At 39.4% G+C, this 27,487-nt stretch overlaps 1 protein-coding gene across 1 annotated transcript; it reads left to right on the top strand.

Moving 5' to 3' along the window:
• LOC124148042 (ankyrin-3-like) lies at positions 1-27,487 on the top strand. The gene is made up of 4 exons (XM_048386655.1): positions 1-91; positions 19,219-19,529; positions 20,657-20,743; positions 22,773-27,487. The coding sequence occupies exons 2-4, from the start codon at positions 19,310-19,312 to the stop codon at positions 26,270-26,272; spliced, it is 3,807 nt and encodes a 1,268-aa protein (XP_048242612.1). The 5' UTR covers positions 1-91; positions 19,219-19,309; the 3' UTR covers positions 26,273-27,487.

Below are 27,487 nucleotides of genomic sequence, written 5' to 3'. Positions count from 1 at the left end.
GTTGGTGGTCACGTGAGGGATATGAATTACATCAGGTGATCAGTCTGTACCATGATCTCATAGCCCAGCCAGACACGACAGTAAGGGGAAGGTAAGACTTTTCTTGCATTGTTGAATGTTTTAGTATGTCATTAGTTTATGTTCAATTTATCTCATCATGAGTAGAAAATCTTCTGTTTGAGAAAATCTGCAAGCATTTTTTTAAAACTGGTTGTGCTGCTCCAAATTGTACGATTATCGGGGACTGTGGCAGATGCCGTATCTGGGTGAAGTCATATCTCTTGTGTTCGTACTGATTAAACACATCAGATGTATGAGAAATGCCTGAAGAGAAAAGAACAAAATAGTTTGTTAGCTTAGACATTCATGGATATACCAGGGTGCCAGTCATAACGGATCAGTGTAGTTAGTATCAGTAGATATATTTGTGGATACAGAACACCTCCCACCACCTCCCATGAGGTGTCTATGACGTCATTGACCTATGACCTCCATATGACCTGGCCTTGACCTCTGACCTCATTTGATATCTGTGAGGTCACACTATTGTCCTAGGTCAACAGTGAGTTGAATAGATATTGTCCTTAGGTCAACAGGGAGTTGAATAGGTATTGTAGTCCATCGCACCTGTGTCAATAAGGTACTGAGACTGAATTGAATAGCTATTGTAGGGGAGTTGACAGAATAACTCATTAATATGCAAATGTATGCATGACGTCACAGGTCAATAAGGTTATTAAAGGGTCAACTGACCAGATGCAATCATGCAATTAATAACTTGACCATTCGTTAACCGTAGAACACGGGATAGTAATGAATGTCCCCATATGGAAATGTTACTACGACCGGGGTTGGTTTGGGTCTTGACTCACGCAGAATTGAATGTCATTGTGAGTACGTTTTGGCTCGAGAACATTTGGTGAACCTTTTGCATTGAAGACATTTCTCTATGCCCATTCGTTGGGGTGATATGTGTGGTAGGATTTAAAAGCCCAGGAACAGTTTAATGTAGAAAGATCTCCCCGATATTCTAGTATAAAATTGTATACTTCAGCACCTCCAGCACCTCCCACCACCTCTCATGACGTCATTGTGACGTCATCACTGTACCTATTGACCTTATGTCAATAATGTCTGGAATTGGTAGTGTCATTATGTCAACAACGGGTTGAATGGGTACTGTCCTTATGTCACCATCATTTGATGACGTCACAAGTGCTAGATGAATACAGGGTCAACTGACCAAATGCAATCATGCAACTAATTACTGGACCATTCATTAACAAAGAACAATGGATAGAAATGAATATCCTTATATGGCAACTTGACATCGCGCGCAAAATGGAATGTTATTGCGACTGCATTTTGGCGCCTTTTTGAACCTTTCCTCCATGCGCAGTCGGGGCTGCGTCTGCTAAGATTATCAGCCCGGGAATAAGTGTTGGGGTTTGGTTACACAACTGAAAGGCGAATGAGTTAACGCCCTAATCTCACATATAAGGAAGTCTCGTGCTATTAATACAACTTTGAAAAAACAGTGAGGTTATTGTTCAAAATGAAAGGGGGTTTGTTTTGTTTTTTTTTTGTGTGTGTGTGTGTGTGTGTGTGTGTGTGTGTGTGTGTGTGTGTGTGTGTGTGTGTGAGTGTGAGTGTGTGTGTGTGTGTGTGTGTCTTTTTCTAATTTCATTACATATTTGTAACACGAGGACTGATATTTCAAACATTAACCTTGTCAACAACAAAATCTAACAATGTAATAATGAAAGGAAAGGAAGTATGGAAAATTGTTTACTACGTCTGTGTTAGGCCTCTACTCGCTTGGAACGGAATGGTTGAGAAACGTTTAACACTTTTCAGATTACAAGACTTTAGAGTGTTTTTTTGTGTATTCTAAATTTCTTTATATACTTGAAACAAATTCAATAACTAACTTATAAATTTAAACCCACTTGTCGTAACTCAACATCAAATTGATTTTCTTTTAAGTGAAACAGTTTTCTAATACAGACTATACCATGATTGCGAAGCGAGATTCCAACTTGTACCAGAAAACAAAATAAATCTCCACCTCAACGAAAATCAGTACTTATGAAACATCAGCCAGATTTTCCTGCCAAATGTATGTAAAAAACATTTACATCAAAAGTACCTGACCATGCATACGACCATACATATTTATTTATATGAAGAATATCGTTCAGTAATGACTGGGAATGTATGACACATGCACGTACACGAATTTTAAGATCTGACAGATGTGTAAGAATACGTTCTCAAAGATTTCTTCATTATAAAATTCTTAACCTGACTCTACCTGCAAGTAGAGTGCAGCGAGCGTTGCATTAATCTGATCCACTCGGGGTGGTTTCACAAGCCAGAATTCCCAACACGTAATTAACTGTGATTCTGTTAATAATTCACTGAGACACTGAGCCCTGTATCAATTCCGACACTGCGATCGTTGATTTGGAAATGTATTCATTTATTTGCAAATGGTACAATAGACAATGACATGCAGGCAATGTGTTTATTGCCATGTCCGAACCTCTTTGTTTCGCTAGACATCAAGTCTAGACATCGTTGACATACTTATGTCCCAAGAAAGGACACTGCAAACACGAAAACGTCGTTTTTTCCGTATATGGTCACTGGACGGAAAAACGACTGAAAATTCATTAAAATTGGTGAGCGTCTGGAAAGTGTGCAGAGAAGGGCCGAGTTTTTCAAGCGTAAAATGGACGGAAAAACGATGCTTTTTGCTCCGCCTTGTACAACTGTTAACGGCCAATCAGATGGCGCTGGTCCCCCGACGCACGTGATTCCTAAGGCTTCCTTTCGAAAGCTTTAGGTTTCGTATTTCTGGCATGCCTTGCTCTAGTATCTGTCGCGCGCAGTGCAGCGAGATTTGCTGATAAGCCAGTTTTAGGATATGTAACATGTTAATTGAATTCAGGCACGCGCCAAGAAGTCAAACCAAACAATGTTACCAAGTTTATTGTGGTAACATATCCCTCGGCTATGAACAGTTACCCCTATCGGATAATGGGTTGTGTTTCATTTGGTTATAATAACTAATTTTTTAATGTGAAGTTTACAAGATATACGGCTAGGACGAGAGGTCGGTCACATGACGTTCTTCGCGTGACTGTATTCTTGAAATGGCGTAAACACTGACTACTTCCACATTCCTGGGGAAAACCCTTGGAATTCCCTGGTACGAATTCATACAGAAGCGTGGTTGCATGCCCGTTTAATATACCCTCGCTACAACCCATCCCAGAGAAAAAACAAACGAAAAAAACATCAAACTATCGTAGTGACAATCTACAGCAATCTATGAATTTACCTTAGTATCTATTTGACACATCTTTACAATCTACTTTCAACGATCGGCCAATTGATCAGTGATGACAAAGGCTTGAAATAGCCACAGGTTAATTAACAACTTCGGAAATATCTCCCGTCACGTTTATCGTGTCGGCCATTTTGACGTATTGTACTTGATGTAAATGTATTACGACGCTCTGTCATTGTAATTGACTTACTGACGTAATTCTAAAAAACATCTTCTCATCTAATGAGGATATTGTTTGAAATATATTTCTTGTAAACATACTAAAACATGGGGGGGGGACTATTTTATTCCGGGATGGCCTATCAAAGTTAGCAGTAAGTCAAGGCACCATGCGTACATATGATCTGTTATTATATGTTTTTAAATTACGGTTTGGGGCGTTAATAAAATACACTGAGGCAAGTATATTCTATTCAGATCAATTAGATAATTGAATATGCTTTCTTTTACATATTACATAACAGCACTGCACGACATTTGAACAGTTGCAGTAACACACTACGGTATTCGCATTAAACACCATTTTCAACTGTACAGTATTTCAGTATTTCGGTTATATCACGGTGTACAGACTGATGTGGGATTAAAATCCGAATTGGTTCAGGCCATCCAACGGGTGTTCGGGAAAAGGTGAGCGTATCCTGCCACACAAGTGGCACCCGTCACAAACACATGCAAGGACAAGTCAACTGTTCACCTGAACAAAGCACGAAAACACACAATGATTCCCGTCCTCACTTTTACCCAGCATGTAAATTATATTGTCGGTCAAAAACATGGACGTGTATAAACAATATGTTCATTCACGTAATACATGTCATACATTTTGACAAAAAGTATTGACTCGGAGCATTATTGTTAATCACAGCGTATAGACTCGGCATGCAGTTGAACTCATCACCCATCCCATTATTGATAATCCTTCTTGAAGATCTATGAAATCAGAAGCTGCAACACTTTATCTTTTAATTGGCATGTCAGACTAATTTTCATAACTCAGTTTTATTTGCACGGATCACTACGGAAGGGACATTGTCGCGTTGTCGCATTGTGGCATTGACGCCCTTACAAAAACAAGCAAAACGTGTCAAAATTAACAAAAGCGCGACAATCGCGTGATTGCATTGTCGCTCTTTGAATAATCCTTTTCTTTATTTTACATAAGGGCGACGATGCCGTAACGCGACATTTTCAAGGTCAAAATATGTCTCGTTGTCGCATTGTCGCCCCATCACAAATGTGTACAAGAAAACATTGATGCAAAGCATCAAAGTTCTCCGCCATATGTGATGCCTCAAAAACGCATAATTATGATATTACTGAAAGGCATGAAGGAGCATAATTATATTAACAACAAAAAACACAATGCTGTTGTGGAAAAAAATAAATATTTATTTTGAGTATTGGGCAATACAGTTGATACATTTGCATAGGGTAGATCTATTTAAAAATAGTTTCTTGTTTAACGCCGCACTCGGCAGTATTGCAGCCATATGACGGCGCCTGTAAATAATCCAGTCTGGACCAGATCATCCAGTGATTGACACCAAGAGCATCGAACTATGCAACTGGAATATGAAGTTATGCATCGACCAAAATCGGCGAGCCTGACTACCCAATCCTGTTCGTCGCCTCTTACGGCAAGCATGGGTTGCTGAAGACCAATTCTAACCTGGGTCTTTATTTAAAAAGTAGATCGAAGGAAATGGAAGCAATTTCTGGCACAAATGTAAACATGTGGAAATGGTATCAAAACTGCCAACAACATTGGCAGATGCACATACTCAAATAATAGATCACATTCTTTGCACACTTGGCATCTGGTTATAATAATGTAAACGAAAATACTAATATAAGGGCTCCATATGACAAAAAGTCAAACTAGATAAGGTCTTTTTGTCACAACCACAGATGCACATACTCAAAATATTATCACGTAGTTGGAGAACATTTCAATACCGGGACTAATCAATAACGGAGATTCCTCGTCTCTTGTATTACGTTTTTTGGTCAGTTTCTTTTTTGTATTTCTTTCTTTCAAAGAATAGTAATTGTGATCATGATGAGTTGAGTTACTTGGGTTTTTTCTATGTGCTGGTTTTTTTTATCCAGTGTCAGTAACTGTTGTGAAATGTGGTTTACTTGTAACAATGACTGGTTTGAGTTCATATGATGATGATTGATTGGTTTGTCGTTTAACGCCGCACTCACAGCAATATTCCAACTATATGACGGCGGTCTGTAAATAATCGAGTCTGGACCAGACAATCCAGTGTCATGCATCAACCAAAGCCTGACTACCCGATCCCGTTTGTCGCCTCTTACGACAAGCATAGTCGCCTGATATACTGTTAAGATGTAGCATAACAATTCATCCATACTACTAAACAGAAGTAAACCCGCTCCATTCAGATCAGTCTGACCCAAACCATTCCGCTGATGAGAGTCAAATAATGCATACGAATCAAAATCCGTAAAAATGGAGACATCATTAAAAGTTACCAAAAGTGACGGGGATATCAATATTGATTGTTGAAATGATCCTATGAAATTTGTTTTCCTTGCTTCATGCTTGGAACACCTGTGACGGAGCCATAAAACTGATCTGTTATGTAGACAATATCGCTTGAGGCAGTGGCTGCTGGGAGCTGATTATCGGTGTTAACTATGTGACTGTAGAGAGCTGTGCCTTCATCCAACAGATTATCCAACAATCAAAAGTGTGGTATGTAGAATGTTGAATTCAGCCATATTACATTTAAATTGAGATGTCGTCGATGTTCATGAATAAGCATATTCAGAACATATTTTATATTATGCTGTTATTTACGATCTTCTTACAGTTCTTCTTTTGTATACAACGTAAAAATCAGAAAATTAGTTCTTGAGGAAAAAAGGACATCGGATTAAACATGAATGGTTTAATAATGTCAGCTAATGACCAGGAACGGTCGGATCTATCAAGTAACTACATAAAGACGATTTTGAAGTATTTCTTATTGCTGGAAAAGAATAGCATCAACATTCCACGCACATGATTTGTATGTTTTGTTTCCGTAAATGCGTGGCTTGAAATTTCAAATAAACCAACATGTCGACATACATGCTACAAAATTAACGTTTCCCGAATAAAAGGCGTAAAGTTTAGTTAATGTTACAGTTAGGAAGCGGTAACCAAGTTACATCTGTCGTAGAATTTCAACCTGATACATTTAAGTCTTGAAATGAAAACACAAGTCCGTCCGCGAGTCCATAACGTTTTATTGTGAGTTCTTCTCTAAAAGTGCTTAGTCTTCGACTCCCAGTTCCAAACACGTAGTACCTCATCAACAATCCATGCCACATACCTCCAGTGCAGTGGTCTTCCGGAAGATCTTACTCTTGACCGCATTAGACAACTGACGAGTGCACGCCTTACCTGTGACCTCGTTGCAACCCTCATGAGGTGTTTGCCGAAGGGAGAGGGGTAAGAAACGTGTGCTCCAGCCCAGCGCAGAGCTCTCGACACACTGTATACTGAATGTTGTATACAGTATATTGCAGTTGATATACTGTATACTGCATGTGATACTTATTAGCGGAAATGTTACAACTTTCAAGATTCAAGATTCAATTTGCATTTATTTCATATACAACAGACCGCCGTCATATATCACTGGAATACTGCTGAGAGTGGCGTTAAAACAATTTGTTTTCATAATGGAGCGCTACAGTCATTTAAAATAGAACCGTAAACATATGTAGTACCAACTCACTCACTCTGTTTCGAATATTCAGCAGAAAATATATTTTAACCAGGTCTTAAGGAAGAGATATCAGATTTTTATAAGCAGTCACATAGGGATGATATGATCACATATTACCACTGATCCAGTTAAATTAATCACACAATAATATATTAGTATTTGACATTACGGCATTTGATTTTTAGGGCATGATCATGTACATGTTCACTGTAGTAATGAACATACCAGTCAACTTGATTATAATTTTTATTATAGTGTAGCGCGCCATCAACGATTACTTTATGATATCCTCACTTGTCATCGATGTATTGACATCGAACAATGGACGACAATTCGAAATTCTTATAAATAGCTTCAATAGGGACAGCGCCGGTGTCAGTACAATTTCCTAGTACAATTTCCTAGTTAAAAATATGTCTCTACAAAATATAATCTGAAGCAGACAAGAACAATATTTTTTTATTAATACTTACTTTCATGGATAGAAATGAGGCAATCTAGGCTTGCCAAATCGTTCTAGACTTGAGCTGGATTCCTTTTAAATGTATTCTCTATGGTCTGGGAGACGAACGGGCGTCAGTATCGCATGGAGATCTGGGACAGCCTGAATCAGTGTAATCGGATATGTTGTGGAGTTTCGGTTTGGGGCTGTTTGCTGAATAGAACAAGGGCTCACAAACAAGGGCACAATGTAGAAATTAAATCATTACCACCTCTCTTTATATCAGATATGTTATTGTGATTTGAAATCTCTTTTGGAGAATTGCGAGTTATGTATACTCTGTATTCTTTCGTCATGGTAGCATATATACTTTCTATGTTGCTTTTTGAATTATCCACAAATAATGATAACTACAAAGTAAAACTCTCTTTGGAGATATACAATAATACTACTGAAGGGCATATCTGAAAAATGGGACTTATCGACACATATTTCTTTCTTAAATACTACCCGTTACAGGCATTCTGATCATTATATTATACCTTGTAGAGTTTAAAAGTCAAATAATGGCAAATTGTGTATCTTTCTACATTTTGAATTAATTATAATTTATGCAATAAAACCTTAGCATCAGATAGTGATATAAACAAATATGATCTATACTGTGATAAATGAATTATCAATTTCGTATTATGAATTAGATAAACAGAAATATGATAGTAAAACAAATTAATTTAATCTGTTCGTGTGAGTAGGTAACGAGAGATCTAGGCAACTCATTAACGTAGCCATTTGTGAAAAATGAAATATTAAAAGTTTAGGGGGTTGAACATGTACATTGAAAGACAGGGAAGAAAGCAACGCAATAATTGAATTATGAATCAAATTTTGTTATACATATAACAGAATATATAGAAATATAAGTTTAATTTCTCATTGTTGGAAGGTGTTTAATAATAGATTTTGTTTGTTTGTTGTTTAACGCCGCACTCAGCAATATACCAGCTATATGACGGTGGTTCGTAAATAATCCAGTCTGGACCAAACAATCCAGTTATTATCACCAAGAGCACCGATCTACGCAATTGGGATACGATGACATGCATCAACCAAGTCAGCGAGCCTAACCACCCGATCATGTCAGTCGCTTTCGAACAAGCATGGGTTGTTAAAGGCCTATTCTAACCCGGATCTTCACGGGTATTTTTTTAATAATAAGGTACAATGAAATTCTGAATATGTCCATAATAAGTGTGTATACGTAAATGGATAATATATCCATACACGCCAATTAAATGGCTGCATATGGTTCTTTGATGAACTCTTTTACAAGTCTATATTTCAAGACATGTATTTGATATTCATAATAAATCCACAAAACTACACAATGGCGACAAAACGGTACCAGCATCACAGATACCAATAATACATGAGATCCATATAATTACTTTAAAGTTAAAACATGTATCTAAATAGAAATTTGGAAGGATACACTTCCGACAGGTGTTCCCTTCCGCCCAGGCCTTACGGCAATGCTATAGCCCCAAATGAAACAAGCCTAGATGTTCAACAGGTTCAGGCTGAAATTTCCATACCACTTGGGCTCCTTTTAAATTTGGATATAGTTTCTCGTGTCGTTATGTGTCAAAAGAAATGAATTAAAAATTACAGCACTGGTGAATAGGTTGTATGCGCATGTCAGCGTCGGTCCTACAATATCCTTTTATGCAAAATACATATATGCTGATGAATTAACGTAGTAGTACTACGCAAATATATGTCAAGATGTATACATCAGTAACATCTCGTGATCTTTATTCGTGCTTTAAGCTCTTTTTCTACCGGAGATTATGGGGTGTAACATCACACCAGAAAGCCAGGTCCAAATTCAAGTCATAATTTCATTGTCCGCCTGTATGTTGGAAACCAATATCGCAATATGGCTGAATATTGCTAAACGTGGTATTAACCCGATTACTCACATAATAATTCCATTTTCTACAGTCATCTACGAACACTATCTTTCAGGAGGTATATCTATATCATCCGAATGTACATACATTTATGTACACATATATATGTATAAAGCAAGTCGTCCTGCACTCTTCCTTAATAGTAGTTTTTGTTTGATTGTTGTTAAACGCCGCACTCAACAATATACCAGCTATATGACGGCGGTTTGTAAATAATCCAGTCTGGGAAAGACAATCCAGTTATTGACACCAAGAGCACCGATCTACGCAATTGGATACGATGACATGCATCAACCAAGTCAGCGAGCCTGACCACCCGATTACGTTAGAATATTTGATATTCATAATAACTCCACAATAACTACACAATGGCGACAAAACGGTACCAGCATCACATATATCTATATAAGTACTTTTAAGTTAAATCATGTATCTAAATAGTAAATTAGAAGGATTAAAAATATACACTTCCGACATTTTTCGGGTTTTTTCATTTGGAGAGAGGAGCAGTGACAGTAGTGACTGGTATCTGATGGGTGCAAACAGGTGTCGAGTGGCTGTCTCAGATGGCTCTAATTTCGTAGCTCTAAAGATCACGACGGCGATAGAGACTGTGATGTAGTTTATCTCACAGTCCCTGAACCATATTATTTTCCCTTCCCTCCGTCCAGGCCTTACTGCAATGCTATAGCCCCAAATGAAACAAGCCTAGATGTTCAACGGGTTCAGGCTGAAATTTCCATCTCACTTGGGCTCCTTTTAAATTTAAATATAGTTTCTCGTTTTAACCAAAATAATGTATTTTCAGAGACTAAGCGTTTGTCAAACCGTGAAGTACAACTATCCAAAAGATCCCATGCATGTCTATATTTCTTCAGACAGACTCTCCATGTTCCTATCTATATGTATCAAAAGACAAATGAATTAAATAGTACAGCATTGGTGAATAGGTTATATGCGCATGTAAGCGCCGATCTACAATATCCTTTGCGCAAAATACATATATACTGATGAATTAACGAAGTAATACTACGCAAATATATGTCCAGTTTCATCTCGTGATCTTTATTCGTGCTTTTAGCTCTTTTTCTACATTAGATTATGGGTTGTTACATCACACCAGAAAGCCAGGTCCAAATTCAAGTCATAATTTCATGGTCCGTCTTGTATGTTAGAAACCAATATCGCAACATGGCTGAATATTGCTAAACGTGGTATTTACCCGATTACTCACATTAATAATTCCATTTTCTTCATGCACGTTCTACAATCATCTACGATCACTATCTATAAGGAGGTTTATCCATATTCATCCAAATGTACATACATATATGTCCACATACATATGTATTAAGCAAGTCCCACATTCTTCCTTAAAAGATAAATGCTAAGCATTTCCTCTGTATGTATTTATAGATGTAAAAATCGTTTTAATGTCAACGCTGATGCAGTGAACGTACCACAGACCTGATGCTAGAATAACATCTAATCTCTGAAATGAACATATTTTACAGAAAAAAACAGTTGTTAAACAATAGTTATAAAATATAACAAAAAGGAGCCAAGAGACTTTCTTCATTTTGCCAAATTTTGGGCTGTATTGGACATATTTGTTTCGGGGTCTGTATGACAGACACACCTAATTCTTTAAAGTATAAAGATAAGTACATGTAAGTATAGATGTGGTATATATTCAAATATGTTTGTGATTAACCCGACCTTGAAAAATATTGAAGGGCGAGTGGTAACAATTTATGTCATTATTTCGAATGAGAATGATAGCACATCAGAAAAGCATGGCACTTTAATATGCGTATCTTGTTAGCCCAATAGTGTTTTAAGTAAGAGCAACATGTATATCGAGAGTATAGGTTTGGTGCGTGACTTACCCCACATTACTGTCGGAAAATGTGCATATTCTGTTTATCGGGAATAAATGACATAAGGCGATTCATGCGGGTAAATACGATTTACTTCAGAACTAGTATAGATTACTTTAGATTAGGAGTAAATGTATGCAAGCTTCGTGCTAAGGGGGTAGTTTGGGTGGGTTTAAAGGATTCGGGTCCTGGCTTGGGCTTTGTGTTGGACGTGAAGACAGCATTTCCAGGTTTGACGTATCAATGACCAAAATGATGTCTGATGCAATTCTCTATTTTGACTTGTACCGTGTGTTTCCGTGCCTTTTCGGGTGAACAATTGGCTTGCCTTTGCATGTGTTTGTAGCGGGTGCCACTAGTGGATCGGGATGAGCTCGCCTTTTTGCGAGCACCCAGTGTCATCCACATGCATGCTCCTGGTGTTGTCGGAATCGTGCAGTTGGCGCTACTTTTGGCAAGGGTTTCTTGTGATGATGGAACGGCTTATGTCGTTTTTGTCAACTGATATAATCAACTGTGATATAATGTCAAGGTATATGGTCATGTAATTAAGAAACAAACCGCGAGTGGGAGTTGTTTATTGTAGATAAACAACGACCACGACTCGTTTATTTCTTATATGAGATATCAACATTACTTCGACCGCGGCAATGCCAGATAAATCCATTTTATGAACAGGAGGGTTTGAATTTGGTCTTTCCCGCATATTCTCACAATTTTCTCGTCTGTACCTTTTCTCCCAATACCGATTAACATTTCGCTCTCACTTTCTGATGCGATTGTTCGGGCATTGCATTTATCTACCTTCCCCTGCTACATCTATTTGGAACAACTCACTGGACACTTCCCTCTCACAAATAACATCAAAGTTACGACGTCCTCAAGTTGCGAGTGCATGTTCGAATCTCCATAAATGACGTCATGATAGAACAAGGTTTTATCGTGAAATAATCGCTTCCTTCTTCTTTGTTCTTTGCGATTTATCGCGTAGCTGTCTTATATCAAATGTCAATTTCTCATTGCTTTATCATGACGTATCCGAGTCATAACCAATCATGTAGCAATAGCAAACAAAAATATAGTTGACTTCGACATAGAAGGGTGTCATGATATATAATTATCCTTTGGTGTGCAATATTTCCGGTTGATAAATCTAACATATGCTTACTTTTAAGAAAAGCGACTTTACATTTTTATATTACTTTATCAGGTCTCTGTAACATTTGCAAAATAAAACAAATTTAATACAACTGAACCTAAATGTATGTATGTTTCAATATCCTTAAGTTGCTGAGTGCGGCATTAGACCATAAACAAAACATAATATCTATAAGAATTATGTTAATAATGTCGATGCTAAAAAATAATCTCCACAATATCCATACCTCTTTCTCTATGTTTAATGTGAAACATAATAACTCTTTTTAATGATCTGAAGGAATAATAATGACAATAATATCAAAATAATATCATCATTATTTATGTTACTTATCCTCAGCTGAAGTAGTCCTCAACACTATACGTTCAGAGAAGAAACCAATGAACATATTATCAATGTAACATACATTAATGGAAATTAGATGAACAGCTGATTGAACAAATGATATTATTCGGTCGAACATCTATCAGCCAATACTACATTATTAAATTGTGAGACTACAGTGATTTTTGCAAGGCTACGCTCATATATTGTCGATGAAGAACATTTCACGTGGGACCAACAGAGGGAAATATGACTATCGACTATTTTTTATATTTAGCTAGCTCAAACGATCCATTGGTTTGATTTATTGTTATGGTATCCACAAAATAAGTAGGATCCGTTTTTTCCGTTTTTGTTGTTCTTTGTGTAACGCCGCACGTAGCAATATTCCAGTTATATGACGGTTCTCTGTACATAATCGAGTCTGGACCTAACAATCCAGAGATTGATATAACGACCACCGATTCACGCAATTGAGATACAATGACATGCATCAACAAAGTCAGCGAGCCTGAACACCCGATCCCTTTAGTCGCATCTTACGACAAGCGTAGTCGCCTATAACTGAAAGCATGGGTTGCTGTAAATCTATTCTTAACCGGATCTTCAAAGGTCATTTTGATTCAACTGATATGTTATGATGAAATAAAACTGAATTAGATGTGCTGTTTACAAAGTTTGCCAAATTGTTACAAAATGTTTGGCCACAGCAAGGCTACGTATTCACAACTTATTGTGGTAGGCACAGTATAACTCATGAGTCTGGACTGAGGGAGGGCCGTATTCCTCCTTGTGGGGCACCTGCTTGGCAATATGGGACGGGGAAACTGCAGGGGGTGAGGGCAGTTAAGTTGATGGTACAGACAGATAACAGAGATCATTTTACAAATGTGAAACCTCATTCCACAAAGGAAGAGGCGAAAGCTGAAACTTGGTGAGATTTACTGAACAAAGGCAGTTATTTCTAGTTTCTTACTGACTCTAGAGGATACATTTAATAAAAATTCGTGCGTGCGACACGGCCACCAGTCACTAAATTTGGGTCACAATCTTTCTGTCTTCTTTCATTTGTCATCTGAAATACCATCCCTTCGTGCACTTGTGCTTCCTACTCAAGTTACAAAACACATCCTGTTTACGTACACCTGCAAGATATAGATTACGCCGAGGAGAATTTACGATTATACTTTGATACGTCTCACTGCTGGCCTGGTACGCAATGTCTTATTTCTTATCGCCAGGGATCACAGGTGTGATACCAGTCTCCCTCAAGGAGACGTCTGATTAAACGCTTTGCTTCGTCAATGCTTCGTCTAGCCCAGACCGGTAACTGGTACCACTAGCAACGATACAATGGCGTACAAAGACTTACAATGAGTCAAGCATCCGTCACTCGATTTCCATTTTGATTGATTGTTTGATTGATAGATTGATAGATCGATACATTGTGAGTGAGTGAGTGAGTGCCTGTTTCACTGGTATGTCCGGATCTGGGTACGGGTCACCGGCTTAGCGTCACCGATCTAGATATATCTATGCAGGAATAGGTCATCCATGCGGATAGCGTAATGTCGTAACTGCTTTCGGGCGTCCAAAGCGACCCTGATACAGTTACTAAATGTATTGCCGTTCCTGGTCCTTGTGGTCAATTACGCCCTGGCATTGCCACTCGTCTTGTCCGCCGCGGCTCGGCTCCGCCCAGGAGTGATAGGGCGAACGACGCTTACTCAAAGTTGTCTCTATCCGCATTCACACACGCATAATAAAGAAACGCAACACCAGTTTATACTCACATAGTTTTACTTACTCTCAGCCCATCTATCAATACAAGACAGGATCAGACTGGCCAGACTCGTCACTAGCTGGGGGAAACTTAGAACGATCGGGATTCGACTCGATCGATTGCAAACCGCGCTCTCTTCTTTTAATGTTGAAGGTATCATTTTATAGTGTTCGAGTCTGGCCTGTCCTTGTCACATGTCATAATACCTCATTTTGATTCGTTAAAAGTTAGATCTGACCATGAACTCATGTGTGTCGTAATCGGAAAAATACAGAAGCCGACGTGCCATATTGCTCATCTCTCTATTGATTTTGTGACACGCATCCGGAAGCTCCAAATGAAATATACCTTGAAACTCTCTATTTGTTTCATTAACTAATGGACGATAGCCAGGAACCAATCCAATGATAATGATGAAATGTCCAGAATACACTTGTGATAAATGTGAAATGTCTTTTATCTATTGATTCCTTTCAAACTAAAAGTTCTGTCACAAACTATATCTAATGCAACTCCTCATTGCAGCTATAATGGTTTTATTTGTTATCATGTTCTAATGTTTTTGAGATGCATTTTTAACCTGATAACAGTAATCTCGATTAATGTATTGAGGAACCTTTCGTGAACAACATTTATTGAAAATGCTACCGAAGAATGAAACAACTTTAAGATTTGGCTTCTGTGGTGGAATCATTCTAATATTTCACATAACCGTTAACGTACTTCTTGAATGTTGTCACGCCATTCATTCAGACAGATCTCGAAGATATGTTAATATCTATGCGAGGACAGCGGATTAGATATCGCGAGGCCGGTTCACAATCCGTAAAAGCCTGTGATATGCCATGAATAGCCCATTGCATCTCCTGTACAAAGACTTTCTTTTGTACGTGTTGTCACAGAGCCACAAACTTAGGTCAATGGATCAGATAAAATCAGGACTGCTGGAATCGGTTGAGGTGAACTTCCCATGACATAAACTCCTACTTGACAAGCGCTTTAAGAAAGTGCCGCCATTCTAGTGAGGCCAGTATCGCCACCTAGTGAGATATAATGGAAGAAGACCAACCGAGAGTTGAATCTTGATATAGTCCGGTGCCATCTGCAGAACCTTGGTTAGCAATGGCACAGTAATTTATAGGGAGTTTATGTGAGTCGGATTTTACGCCGCCTTAGCAATATTACAGCAATATGACGGTGGGGAATTCCCACATTGTGCCTATGATATGCAGAGAATCGAACCTGGACTTTCGAACCTGAACAGGGGGATAGATGATGGATTTAACAAGTAAGGTCATCTTGAGCGGGACGGTTTTCATAGGCAATAGATGGATTAGCATATGAACTATGATTCTCTTTAGGTAGAAAAAGATCCACGATGTTCGACCTGGTAGAAGTGTGTAATAAAGCCGCACAGCATTGGTCTTTGATTGGCGGTGGCGTCAAAACAAACTCATTCATGTACTTGATCTGAATGTTCATCTTAATTGTTATGGATAGTCACGGAGCCGTGATCCAGAGAACAGGGTGTCATTAGATAAAAATGAAGTAATAGTAGGATTACCAGAAAAACGGGGTATAACACCCAAGCCAATAACATCCCCTCAGGAACACCAGTGTAAGTCAGTACAGGATTGAAAACTGCCCCATAAGTATGTATTACAGGCTAGTCGGGTATTGCTACTTGTATATATGAAAACAAAGTTATTAAAATTAATAGCAAAACTGATGAAAGTCACCAATAAACGTGTATAAGTGTTATATCGTCACTGCAAAAATAATGAGTGTTGTCTTTAGTATTAACATTCAAATACGTGATATCTGTATTAGCGATATTGTCTACGTTCCACCGGTGAGTAAGCGTTAGCCCTACTATCTCGTAGTATACATGTTTCAAGAAATTGTATTTCTGAAGATATCACGATACAGTTTTTTTACGAAGCATCACGTCTGCACCAGCGCGTGATAACAACCTTGTGTTTGGGTGTTTCAGTAGTTTAAATTGCTGTTCTTGAGGTTGTTGAATAAACTTTGATACTATGAACAATATAAGGTTATATGAGAGTATGACTTCAGAATGGTAACATGCGTTAATATATATATATATATATAATATGATGTCATAAATAGAACAATGAGTAGTACGTCCAGATTAGAACACAATCGTCCGGAATACAATGTATAATTCTAGTGCACTTCCATGTGACTATATAGCATACAATAAGCTTTCGGGTCCCGTTTGGGTCGGTTTGGGTGGCAGCTTAGATATCCATAGAGTAGGTTCATCTCGGAATCTCCTCTTCAATTGAAATGGAGGTACTTGTTTCTTTCAAAACTATACAGTTTTAGAGACTAAGCATTAGTCTGAATAGATATCACCAGTTTGGAATTTGAAACTAATCTGTTTACAGTAACAGAACACTGTTTAAGCGTCATGTACAAATGAGAAAGTGGAATCGCGTCAATTAGGCGGACGAACCTTAAAACTATTAATAAACATTAAATTAAGCAATATCGGGAAAATGTATATACATATACTATCTGGCAATAAACACCAATATCACCTTCTACAAAAATAAGTTTTAAAAAAGCCGGTTGATATTCTTTTGCGTATTTGACGATTATATAACTTTCGAAAGTATAAATCATTTTCCTATACTCAGACGTTCCTGAGCCTTGCGCCTTCCTAATTATTTTGACTAAAATTATTACCGTTATCATTGTATTTGTTAATGGGAAATACGCGCCGATCAAGTACGTGCCATAAATTAAAGTGACATTGTACGATTCCGAACTCATCACGAGACTGTGTTTATGAATCATTGTCAAATAGTGGTGACATATAGTGGAAACAATACGCGATATCGCGCATGCACAGAACGGAAAATATGGACAAGGCATGTGCAGAACGATTGATTTCAGTACTACCGCTAAGCGCTTCGAGTACAGCGTCAAACTCGGGCCTCTAATCTAACACGCGAGAACTGACCAATGAAATCTGAGAAGTAGGAATACCGAGGAATACCGGTAGACGGTGTTGCTTGATTGACAATGCCAATCAAGAAAGGGAGGAGCTTGATAATATCGTTCTCTCCCAGTAAATTCCGATGTCAAATAACGACGTTATTTGGACGGAAAAACGATGGTTTGAAAGCTTCCAAATAACGTCGTTTTCCCGTCCAATGACCATATACGGAAAAAAACGACGTTTTCGTGTTTGCAGTGGGATACTGATATTTTTCTAACCTTGGAAAGCAACACAACCCATGAAATCAGTCACAATGTTTATGACAATACCAGGTGTTTGTGAAACCTGGTTTATCATCCAAAACAAGAGATATCGCTTGGGTGAAATTACATCACAATGCTTTACAGACCATTGTGACGTCAATAATGGCAGTACTTTGTACACTTAAGACACTGCTAATTTACTGTCTACAAACTGAAAAAGTTGGAAGAATAATGTTGGATGATAAATAAAATCTCACCCTCGTGCCTTACAATTGTCCTCGTTGATATATTTGATATGAAAAGACACTCGTGTGAGATTCTCTATATATTGCATGATATCAATAGTGCATGAATATCATGAGTTTTCATGAGGTTACAAGTTTAGGTCGAAAACTTGTGCACACGTAAATATGTGAATAAAACAATGGTCAAACACAAAGCTCTAGGTTTAAATCACGAAAGTCAATACGAAAGTCTTGAAAGAGGCATGTGGAAGGAATCAGGTGTTATCTGATAGGTATACCTCATGTATGTTTGTATGATTATTTAAAAATGTGAACCCATTAAGACTCATCTCACCTAGACAGGGGAGTTAAGTGTCTTTGAAAGTCACCAGTGGCTATTATGAACTATGTCCCTTCTGTATCCCTCTTATTGACCAATCAGGTTCCACCTCTCATGTAACTTGTATTTGCTTCTAACAAATCGTAATATAACGGGTCTTACCTCGCTAAATTGATCATATCACTTAAGCACTTTGATAAATAAAACATGAAAAGACTGGTAAAATATCCGTCCAAACCCAGTTGATGGTACACCTGCTCTGCAAATCCTGCAATTGACTGAAATCTGCACCATAGTCGCCAAGTTGTTTATAAACCGGATGTCGATTTCGTTACTCTATTTTGACTGTACTATGCATATATTCATTAGTCCAGCATAAATTAAACTCCATTATTTTTTTTTATTTTTATAGCCAGAGATGACACATCTTCAATATTTTAAAATCACACATAAAACATGTAGAATACCGCTGAAATTGTCTCTTAGTTTTCTATTGAATTTTAAATGACTGTTTTATTTCTGTCTCACAATAACCAAATCAGAATGAAACCGTTGAATGTAACGTAGAAGTCCATATATGACTGACATATAGCCAATGCGACATTAAATTTTGACTTTTCATTGGACAATCACTTTCTTTGATAACAAATAATTGAAAGAAAAAATAGGATTAACATGCTTAACATAACACATTGCTAGGAAACACATAGACACGAACGACTGTTTCGTAAATTTGTTAATGTAGTAAAATATCATTGCAGTTGAAGAATTGAGAGGCATCCACATCGAGGCACCTACCATTCTATGAGGACATAAAGAACTCGAGTAGAGGACCTTGGCAACCACGTGGACATGGCCAGTTCAGGTGTTGCCCATAAAGCCATCGGGAGTTCAGACGAGGAAGAGGAGGACCCTAGAGACAACATGGCCATTGCCAGATCGACAGAGCATGGACCTGACCCTGGAGACAACACGGCCATTGCCAGACCGACTGAGGGTGGACTTGACCCTGGAGACCATACGGCAAATGCTGTATCAGGGAGTCAATCTTTCGTCTCCAGGCCAAGGCGTGGTATGTGTTCAGAATCATTCTGCAGCCCCTGTCTGTGTTTATAGGACTTGCGCTTCGTGGGAGTGCTTTGTCTTGATTATTATGGCTGGTGTTCTCTCATCTTCCCGAGACAAGAGAGTTAACTGACTTTAAAACTCCAGTTTCCACCCTTGCCGAACTAGGCTGGAATTACTGGGCTCGATCGTAGCGCTCCCAGTGGCTATTACCAGTTATGTCCTTTCTAAGCCTATCCTATGGACCAATCAGATTCCAACTCTCGTATCACTTGCGTTTGCTTCACACAAAATGGTTGCGCCCGGTCAGGACGATCTGATCGATAATCAAGATCTATATTGTCTTACATCGCGAAATGCATCAAATCACGCGAGCACCTCAATTAAAAACATTAGAAGATTTGGAAAATATCTGCTGACAACGAGTTGGCGGTGCACATGCTTTGCAAATCCTGCAATCGACCGAAATCTGAACGACAGTTAACAAACCGGCTTTCGATTTCGGTGCGCGATTTTGATTGGACTATGCATACACATGTTAGTCCAGCCAAAATGTAACTCCATAATACCAGCCTAGTAGATCACTACATGTATTTGATAGTTGTGCCAAGGCCACTTGACATCCCGTGTATGTGTGACAAATGAGAGGCATGAATAAAATGGTGCCAATGTCTAAACTCTTTCTTTGAGCAAACTGTATGAGACTAATGCTGAGCTATTATTCCAAACATTCCAAATTTTATACAATTGCAAGGTTCCAGAATAATTAAGAAATGGGTCAATCTTTCATTTTACTGGCTTGGCATCAAACATTCAGTTCTCATGCTGATTAACAAATAGCACGGACATATGCATACCTCTTTGTTTAACATTAATTACCAATATAACATTAACACACTTTGCACATTGAATGAAAGATATAGCAGTGGATTCGCGTTACTGATTAAAAATGTCATAAAACAGAAGTTTTGAATTTCCTTGGATCAATACGCAAAAGTTACATGGACAGCATCTTACTAGTTTAGGTGCAATGGCATCGATTATCTAGCAAAAGATACACCTACTACCGTGGTCCCATTTGAGGTATCAAACTATGGAGTTGGTTATTGAACATCATCGTTGATTTGTTGCCAGGTGGTCCAGCCAGGGGCATTATTGTTGCCAACTCGAAGTACGTCAACATCTCCACTGGGCAGATGGTACCGGGGACTGTCGGAGAAGGTGAGTAAAAGTACAAGATCTAGTCCTAACATCATGACACCTACTGCTTCAAAACTTCAGGGGACAGTTCCTTAGTTCATATCCATGATCTAAATGTAAAACCTCCAAAGCCACAATGAGCACGTGGGAATCCAGGTAAAATATACCAGCCACATAAAGAAACTGTGCACGGAGAAAATATATTCTGGATTGAAATACAACACAGCAAGAACAAAATGATGCAGACGCTGTAGCAGCTGAATGATCGGACCATAATAAAATGTCAACGGGACCTGAACAACATCTGTTACGATGACGTCAGAAGATCAAAATGGAGTAGGGATCAAACGACAAAGTCACAAAGTCAATAACGGGTATGACCACCCTGTGCGTGAATCACAGCAGTGCATCGGCGGCGCATGGAGTCCACCAAATGGGCATGGAAGGCCTTGGGAATGGCCTGCCATATCCTCCTCAAATCCTGTGCCAAGTCACGGACGTTATCTGGAGGATGTGGAAGACGACGCAGACGGCGCTCCATTTCATCCCACACATGCTCTATTGGGGAGAGATCTGGAGAATTTGCAGGCCATGGCAGTAACATGACATTGTTATGGTGAAGGAAATCCATTGCGACCCTAGCCGTGTGAGGACGAGTGTTGTCCTGTTGAAATGTCAATCCCGGGCCATGACGTTGCAGGAAAGGAATGACCACAGGCCTCAGAATCTGATCTCTGTGATTGCCCTGAACAACCACCAAAGGGGTTCGGTGCCGTGCTGTTATCCCACCCCAAATCATCACAGAGCCACCTCCAAAACGATTCCTCTCCACAATACAGTTGCGTGCATAACGTTCTCCCAAACGCCGGTAGACATGTTGGCGCCCGTCACTGTGGGAAATGTTGAACCTCGATTCATCTGTAAAGACAACATTTCTCCACCATATTCGAGGTTGGCGAACATGATTTCGACACCATCTTAGACGGTTGACTCGATGACGGTGTGTCAGGATGGGACGTATGGCAGGGCGTCGTGGTCGAATCCCGTACTGGCGTAAACGATTCCTGACAGTGTTGGGATGGATACGGCGCAGTCCAAGAATTGTCTGGGACGTCGTTACTGCCGTTTGGAACCTGTGTCGGAGATGTGTAACTCGAATTCATCTGTCCTGTCTTGGCGTCGTTACTCGGGGACGTCCTGAACGTGAGTGGTCGGCAACGTCATTTGTGTTCTGATAACGCCTCACCAATGCCGATATCGTGTTACGATGGAATTGGAAATGTGTTGCCACCTGTTGTTGCCTCATTCCCGCTCGGATCATTCCAATGGCTTCATGACGCTGTGCAGCTGTTAATCTCGGCATGATTTGCTTGTGATATGCTTGTGTCTGCGCCTGAGAAGTTTTGAATTTTTGAATGACCACAGATCATGCTTTCCAAAGTGACAGCGAATTGTGAGTTGCACATGCTGTGTACAGCTGCACAGGATGCACGTGCAGTAACACATTGCACGTCCATAGGCCCCCATCAATGACGTCATATCGCATGGCACGTGCATGAGCGTTTGAATGTCTCCAATAATTGCTGTGTTCAAACCTATATTTCATATATGGACGGTGTGCCCTTATATCTATATTTTCTCCGTGCACAGTTTCTTTATGTGGCTAGTATATGTGGATCGTTGCTCATAATATGAATTACTGGATTGACTCGAACATTTACTGGCCAGGCATAATGTTGCTGGAATATTGCTGCGTTAAACAACAAACACACACGCAGATATTTGTTTAAGCATTTGTAGAGCTGTGATGCACAGGGTTTTTATTTATGTGATCAGAATATTAAAGAATTCTTAGTCAAGTCTTTCTCAAGTTACGGATGAAATATTTGATAAATTGTCCAGAATATGACTAATGATAAATTGTTCTACTTTATGTTTTGCCTTAACCATTTGGCCAATTACCAATCAATGTGATAAATCTCAGTATATACATCAACGTTCATTAGTTTATGTCCTATATATGCATATACAATATCTTGTTTGTCCATAGATACTCTCGAACTACGCCTTAGAGAAGCAAAGAAAATATTTGTTAAAACGGAAATCTACAGAAAGATGAACCGAAAAGTAAAGCAGTTTGGTCATGTGACCATCATCGGTGCCTCTGGAGAAGGGAAGACAACGATGGCTCTGATGTTGAGTTTACGTTATAGAAACCGAGGCTACCAGGTCGTGTTTGTGGACAGCATTGAGAAGTTTGACTTGGACAGCTGCCTCAGTTCTACACCAAGAGTATTTCTTATCATTGATGACTTGTTTGGCACTGTTGGTTTGTCCACCAATGTTCAACTGATTAAAACATTTCTAAACGATCTTATGCTCCAAATAGACCTCTGCAAACAGTCCCATGAACAAATGCTGTCAGTTTGGCAAGATGGAGGTAAATCGAGTCATGATGACAAAAGTAAAGGCCCAACAAAGGACATTCGTGTCATTTTCACATCAAAGTCATACAACTTTCATGATGGACTTGCACAACTGCACTCTGCGTCTATTTCACTGTTTGGGGAACAAACAATTATGAATATCACTTTACATGATGTAAACTGTCTTTCTCCAGCAGAGAAACAGGAAATATATGAGAGACATATGAGCATGCTAGATGAATGCTCCAAAGCTGACTTACCTGAATACAATGATTTGGAAACAGATTCAAACCTATTTGGATTTCCCCTTATATGTAAACTTGCTTCTTTTTCAAAAAATGTCAGAAAGCTTTTCAAGGAACCCTTGTCTTATTTGAGGGAGGAACTCAATGACATAATTACTTCTAAGAATGATAGATCTGGTGTGTTAGTCCTGATGTTATTGTGTGAAGACAGATTAAAATTGACAACGTTAGAAAGCGAGGATGAGGACCAGGACGTGGATACGAAAGTCAAACATGTGATAGGTCTCATGCCTACCGCTACACGCTCTGGGATGTGCCAAGCAGCAAGAAATTTCCGAGGTACATACTTCACAAGAGGAGACACTGTAGGCTTTGCTCATTCTTCAATCTATGATGCGTGTGCCTGTGTCTTATATAATGTCAATCCAAGTTTTGTTTTGAAGCATTGTAGTGAAGATTTTCTGTACGAGCGTGTACAACAAGGAACAGTACAAGAAACCAAAGTTGATGAACATCTTCACTTGATTTCCGTCTCTGAAGTGTATCATGATCTCCTTACCACACGGCTTGCACATTCTCTAAAGCAAGGACATTTTTCTAAGTCAGTTACACATCCAATTCTGAAGCAAGACAAACTAGCTAAACAACTTCTTGAAAGATTACACTTTGATGGGACGAGACATGATTCCACAGGCAATGCCTGGTTTCATCAAAGAGAAAAAGGAAAATGTGTTTTGTATTGGGCTGTTCTTGGACATAATCCATATTTGGTTACAAATGTTGAGAACCAAACTGGAGAAGTGTTTACACAAGACGAGATCAGAGAGGGTATGGAAGGTTGTGCCCAAACAAACAACGTGACATTACTAAAATGGCTACTCTCCAGGAGTGATGAGCATGACCGGATCAACAGACTGAACAGGCTCATGTTTTCAGCAGCAGAAAATGGAAGTACTGAAACACTGTTGTATCTGCTGAAGGAAGGAGCGAAACCCCATACTTGTGACTCGATGATGCAAAACATCTTCCATTTGGTATGTAGATCACGACATGAAAACACACTCCAGGCACTGCTAAATGTATCGGTAAACAAGCAAGTTATAGATAGTATTGATATTAATGGCCACACCCCTCTAATGGTTGCAGCCATGAAAGGATCAGAGGAGTGCTTCAAGCTGTTAACACCATTCTCAAATATTGGTGTTCAAGACATGTACGGAAATAGCCTAATTCACCTTGCTTGTCACGGAGGAAACATTTCCATTGTTAGACACCTGCTACCATCCTTTGACATCAACAAAGCTGGAGTGAAGGGATGGACACTGATAATGGTTGCAGCTGTCACTGGACAGAGAGATGTGTTTGATCTCCTGAAATCAAAGGAGGCGGACCTATCGCTGTTTGATACAACTGGTGCTAGTTTACTCCATCATGCCTGTCAGGGGGGCAACATGGCTATTGTACAACATCTCCTGTCAGATTCTGACATCAACAAATCAGGACTGCATGGATGGACACCGATAATGGTTGCAGCTCTCTTTGGACACAAACGAGTGTTTGACATTCTAGAATCAAAGGGAGCGGACTTATCGCTGTTTGATACAACTGGTGATAGTTTACTTCATCTTGCATGTCATGGAGGCAACATGGCTATCGTACAACATCTGCTGTCAGATTCTAACATCAACCAACTGGGAATGGTAGGATGGACACCAATAATGGTTGCAGCTATCAAAGGACACGAAAGAGTGTGTGACTTCCTGGAATCAAAGGGGGCGAACCTATCGCTGGTTGATACAACTGGTGATAGTTTACTTCATCTTGCATGTCATGGAGGCAACATGGCTATCGTACAACGTCTGCTGTCAGATTCTAACATCAACCAATTGGGAATGGAAGGATGGACACCAATAATGGTTGCAGCTGTCAAAGGACACCAAAGAGTGTTAGACCTCTTGGAATCAAAGGGGGCGGACCTCTCTCTTGTTTCTTCATCTGGTAGTAGTTTACTTCATCTTGCCTGTCAGGGAGGCAACAAGTCAATGGTACAATATCTTTTGTCAGATTCTAACATCAACAAAACACGAATGGATGGATGGACACCGATAATGGTTGCAGCTGTCAGTGGAAACAAAAGTGTGTTTGATCTCCTGGAATCAAAGGGGGCGGACCTATCGCTGGTTGATACATCTGGTGCTGGTTTACTTCATTTTGCCTGTCAGGGAGGCAACTTGGCTATTGTACAATATCTGCTGTCAGATTCTAACATCAACCAAAGAGGACTGCATGGATGGACACCGATAATGGTTGCAGCCTTCCTTGCTCACAAAAGAGTGTTTGACTACCTGGAATCAAAGCGCGCAGACCTCTCTCTTGTTTCTCCATCTGGTGCTAGTTTACTTCATCTTGCCTGTCAGGGAGGCAACAAGGCTATTGTACAACATCTCCTGTCAGATTCTAACATCAACAAAACAAAAATGGATGGATGGACACCGATAATGGTTGCAGCTGCCAGTGGACACAAAAATGTGTTTGATCTCCTGGAATTAAAAGGGGCGAACCAATCGCTGGTTGCAACATGTGGTGCTAGTTTACTTCATCTTGCCTGTCGGGGAGGCAACGTGGCTATTGTACAACATCTGCTGTCAGATTCTAACATCAACAAAAGAGGAATGAATGGATGGACACCGATAATGGTTGCAGCTCTCTATGGACACAAAAGCGTGTTTGACCTCCTGGTTTCTAAGGGGGCGAAGCTTTTGCTGGTTGGTACATATGGTGATAGTGTATTTCATCTTGCCTGTCAGGGAGGCAACAAAGGTATCATATTACATCTTTCCCGTCTATTATGTCACAGGAACGTCGATGAATACATGTGATGTAGTTCACCTCAACTCAAGGCCTCCACAATCTATATGATTCATCTGGAAACCGTTTATCTCCATCGCCCCAATTCCGTCTAAACTGGAGCCACAGTAATTCATCTTGCCTGTCAGGGAGACAACATGGCTGAAACATCTGCTGTCAGATAAACTGCAGAATTGTCCCTGAAAGGCGCGCATTGGTATCAACAAACATCAAAAGAAACAATGATGAGATAATGTTCATTCTGCTCAGTATGCTATCAAATGCTGACATCAATATAAAATATCGATTTGGAAAACTTTAGTTACGTTTTGTGACGTAAAGGGTGCTAGTTTCCTAGGGACAAATAAAGCATTCTGCATGAAAGTATCTGTTAAGCATGAAACTGAGGGACGTTTTTCATTCTCTATTGCAATTGCCATGGATTGTTGAGACAGCAGACCCGTCCCTCAAGGAAATTTGACACGGGTCAGTCAGTATCGACAGTGGAGCCCTTGGTTTGGTAGCAGACATTCAAACTTGAGAGACGTCAGGCCGACAGAGTGTGGTGGACACTGAGTACAGAAGTTGTGCCTGAGTGAATGATCAGTGAAGTGCATTTGCCAGACTGATGTTGCGTTTTAATGTTTCCAAAGTGTACTTATTTCACTGATGTTACGTACTGGTGAATGATTCCAAAGTGTATTTACTGAACTGATGTTGCGTTTAGATGAATGTTTCCAGAGGGTATTTACTGAACTGCGTTTTCATACTAGTGAATGCTTCCAAAGTGTGTTTACCGATTTGACGTTGCGTTTTGGTGAATGTTCCCAAAGCTTGGCCACTACGTTGATGCTGCGTGCTCATGAATGCTTCCAATGTGTTTTTTTCCATAGTGTATTTACTGAACTGCTGTTGCATACTAATGAATGTTTCCAAAATGTATTTACTAAATTGATGTTACGTTTCAGTGAATGTTTCGAAAGTGTATTTAATGGACTGATGTTGCAGTCATGCACTGTAGCGTACAAGTAGCGTGTATGTACTCAACTGCTGTTCCATTTCCGTGATTGTTTCCAAAGTATATTTAGTAACTGTTGATGTGTTTTGGTGAATCTTTGCGAAGCTGCTTGCTTCCAAAGTGTATTTAGGACACTGGCACGCCAGAAACCTAGGATCACGGGTTTGAATCCCGGTGCGCTTTGATTATGTTTCAAACTGATGAATGCCTCCAAAATGTATTTACTGAA

Source organism: Haliotis rufescens, unplaced genomic scaffold (genome assembly GCF_023055435.1).
Source record: "Haliotis rufescens isolate VD_foot unplaced genomic scaffold, xgHalRufe1.0.p SCAF_10, whole genome shotgun sequence".
Taxonomy (NCBI): domain Eukaryota; kingdom Metazoa; phylum Mollusca; class Gastropoda; order Lepetellida; family Haliotidae; genus Haliotis; species Haliotis rufescens.
The sequence above is the reverse complement of the archived record's forward strand: the minus strand, read 5'-3'. Positions and strand labels throughout refer to the sequence as shown.